The sequence below is a fragment of the Poecilia latipinna genome, unplaced genomic scaffold (assembly GCF_001443285.1).
Source record: "Poecilia latipinna isolate Pla-1442-1.1 unplaced genomic scaffold, P_latipinna-1.0 Scaffold1631, whole genome shotgun sequence".
Taxonomy (NCBI): Eukaryota; Metazoa; Chordata; class Actinopteri; order Cyprinodontiformes; family Poeciliidae; genus Poecilia; species Poecilia latipinna.
Window position 1 is genome coordinate 99,733 of NW_015114247.1, and position 3,167 is coordinate 102,899.

The window sequence follows — 3,167 nt, forward strand, 5'->3', positions numbered from 1 at the left end:
AAACTGTTGCTTGTAGGATCATACCCAAAACATTTGACCTATGTTATGTAGTTTAAAAGGTAGCCTTAAATTAAGCAAAATTATTTAAAATGATTTATCAAAGCATTTAGTAACTCTGTTTGGCCTAAAGCAGAAAGTAAATGCCTAATAGTGACAAAAAAACTTATGTTTTTACACATCTCTGGTTATATTTCCAGGGCTGCACAGTGGCGCAGTTGGTAGAGCTGTTGCCGTGCAGCAAGAAGGTTCTGGGTTCGATTCCCGGCCCCGGTCTTTCTGCATGGAGTTTGCATGTTCTCCCTGTGCATGTGTGGGTTTCCTCCCACAGTCCAAAAAAACATGACTGTTAGGTTAATTGGTCTGTCTAAATTGCCCCTAGGTGTGTGTGTGTGTGCGCATGGTTGTGTGTCTGTGTTGCCCTGCGACAGACTGGCAACCTGTCCAGGATGTACCCCGCCTCTGGCCCGGAACGTTAGCTGGAGATAGGCACCAGCACCCCTCCCGACCCCACTGAGGGACAAGGGTGTTCAGAAAATGGATGGATGGATGGTTATATTTCCATATATTTTAGCTACTATAGATAATTTTGACTCTGTGTGGATCAGAAAACCCACAATAAATTAAAAACTGACCCACACCCAGTTATCTTTTCTCTGCAAAAATCCTTGAGGCTGTGTGTTACACAATCACTCTACCTTGGAAAAAAAATGGTTTGGATAAATCAAAGCCCAAAATTTCACTAAAGATGTGCGTCTTTAAAAATCCCACAGAGAAAAATGCAAGGAGGAAATGTGTAGGAACGATCAGTTTGCACAATTAGACATTTTGCTTTAATCGACAAAGCATGCTCATCAAATTAGTATTTTACCCCCTATAGACACCAATCCCTTAAAAAAACAATATTTTTAGCAAAAACACAAAACATTCACAGCAAAGACATTTCTAAATCATTTTAAATGTGTTGAAGCTGAATTTTCTAAGTGATTACATTTAGTCATTGTTAGTTACATCAGAAGATTACGTAGCGGAAAATCTAATTTAGTCTGACTCCGGTTTTTATTCTCGAATGTTTATCTCTGCTCTTCATCATCTTCATCTCCATCGCTCTGCATTTCTTTCCCATTTGGATCCACTTCTTTCAATTATTGCTGCCTCCACCAGATTTGACCTGACTTCCTCTGAGAGCGGCTCTTCCCGTTAATTTCCTTGTCTTTCATTCTAGCCTCCTGAGTCTCTGCGTTCTCCTCTGGCCTCTTGTCCCTCCTGCGATTTATCTAATCTAATGTAATTTTGTCGGCTCTTCTTTGTCTCCCATGGTTCACTTGGGTCCTTTTCCCCATCTACCCTCTCATGTCCCTCAATTATTACTCGTCTCATCTTTTATTTTTTTACTCTTACACTAATCTGATTCAGCATTCTCATTTCATTTTTATATGTCCTTTAATCCGACTCCCCACTGATTTCCTTGCAGTGATTTCCATTTCCTTTTTCCGCTCCTTTTCCTCTCATGCCTTATCTCTTCCTGTTCTGTTCATTTATTTATTTTTTCGTCAACAGGGGTGTTATTCGTGTGGATGTGAACCTTCAGGATGTGGATATTGACCAGTGTTCCAGCAGTGGCTGGTTTGCCGGGACGCATCGCTGTAATCTCACCAGCATGGAGGTCAGTGTCTGCAAAACAAAAAGCTGGAGGGATTCTTTGTTTTACATTTTCTTGCTACAATGTAGCTCTGGTTGTGTGCTTAGATAATTGAATATTTCAGCGAAACCTTTCATGTGCGGATACTAAAACCTAACTTAAAAAAGATGTTCTGAAAGGCTTGCTTATTTGGGGAAAAAAATCACTAGTCACTGAAAAATTCAAGATGGCTGCTGTGGTCATCAAAGAAAATATATTTTTGTGTTAAATTTGCCAATATTTGCCACAGATGAATACTTTTTGGTGTTGAATCATACATTATTCAACCGATAGAAGTCATATTTACTGGTACTTTTATCATTTTTCTTGATGGCCACCATGGGTGTGATGAAGAAATAACTTTGCACTAACATCACATGTCAGAAGAATGTGTTTGGTGTCAAATCATTGCTTACATATTTTGAACCATATAAATCATATGTATTTTCTTAGCTTTTTGCTCCCATTGTCTGGTGGACATTTTTCAAAATGACCACAATAGTTGTAATGGAGAACATATGTTTGCAATAGAATCGTAAAAAAAGTTAGGTTCACTAACCACTAATGGCCTAAATAAAAATCTTATCCATGCTCAACAGCTAAACACATTAAAATAAAAATGATCAGAAACTGATGCTAAATCCCTAGACACATAAAATTAGCAGAAGTCTGTAAAGCTAAGTCGGTAAACATAAAAAATAAGCTCTGCTAATGCTAAATTGCTAAACACATCAAAATATTAGCAGAAGCTAATGCTAACCGTTAAGATGTCTGTTTCTGTGTCACACATATCCATCTCCTTCCAGCTGGTGACTGGTGTGAGACTTGCAAAGAGGAAAGCTCTCAGTTTCTGCTTTTGCTACATATTATTCCTTTAACCCTCTGATGCATGAGTGACTTACTATACAATCTTTCGTGAGTGGGTCCTTTTTGACCCGGGTTCCAATCAATGTGTTTTTTATGCTACTTTTGTCATTTTGATTCAAAATAATGTTTTGTATAATACTTTCTACTGTGTTTTATTTCACACAAGAATTATTTCATTTTTGAAATATTTTCATTTTTCACTTTTTTAAACGTTTTTAGAACAATTTGTAGAACATTTCTGACAATTTGTAGAACATTTTTAAAACAAAATGACAACAGCAGCAATTTTACAACAACAATGGCAACAACAATGATGAAATGTCAATAATGGACATTAACATCCATTATGTGTGTGTGGGTGTGTGTGTGGGCATGGGGGGTGGGGGTGGAAAAGAGCACGTTTCCTGAAACTAGCTAGCTAACCAGGCTAGCTAACATTATGCTATGTGTATCACGCATGTGAGTGTGTGTATGTGTATTATTTATCCATCCATCCATCCATCCATCCATCCATCCATCCATCCATGCACCGTTTATCCGGGGTCGGGTCGCGGGGTCAGCAGCCTAAGTAAGGAGGCTCAGAGTTCGCTCTCCCCAGCCACGTGTTCCAGCTCCTCTGGGG

The 3,167-nt window shown here is 38.7% G+C and overlaps 1 protein-coding gene across 1 annotated transcript in view; it reads left to right on the plus strand.

The window, feature by feature from the left end:
• LOC106964172 (probable G-protein coupled receptor 158) overlaps positions 1–1,750 on the plus strand; it is a 13,413-nt gene extending 11,663 nt beyond the window's left edge. The window contains exon 2 of the mRNA XM_015059517.1: positions 1,558–1,750. Within this exon, the coding sequence (XP_014915003.1) occupies positions 1,558–1,750 (193 nt within the window). The remainder of the gene's footprint in view (positions 1–1,557) is intronic.
• The last annotated feature ends 1,417 nt before the right edge of the window (positions 1,751–3,167 follow it).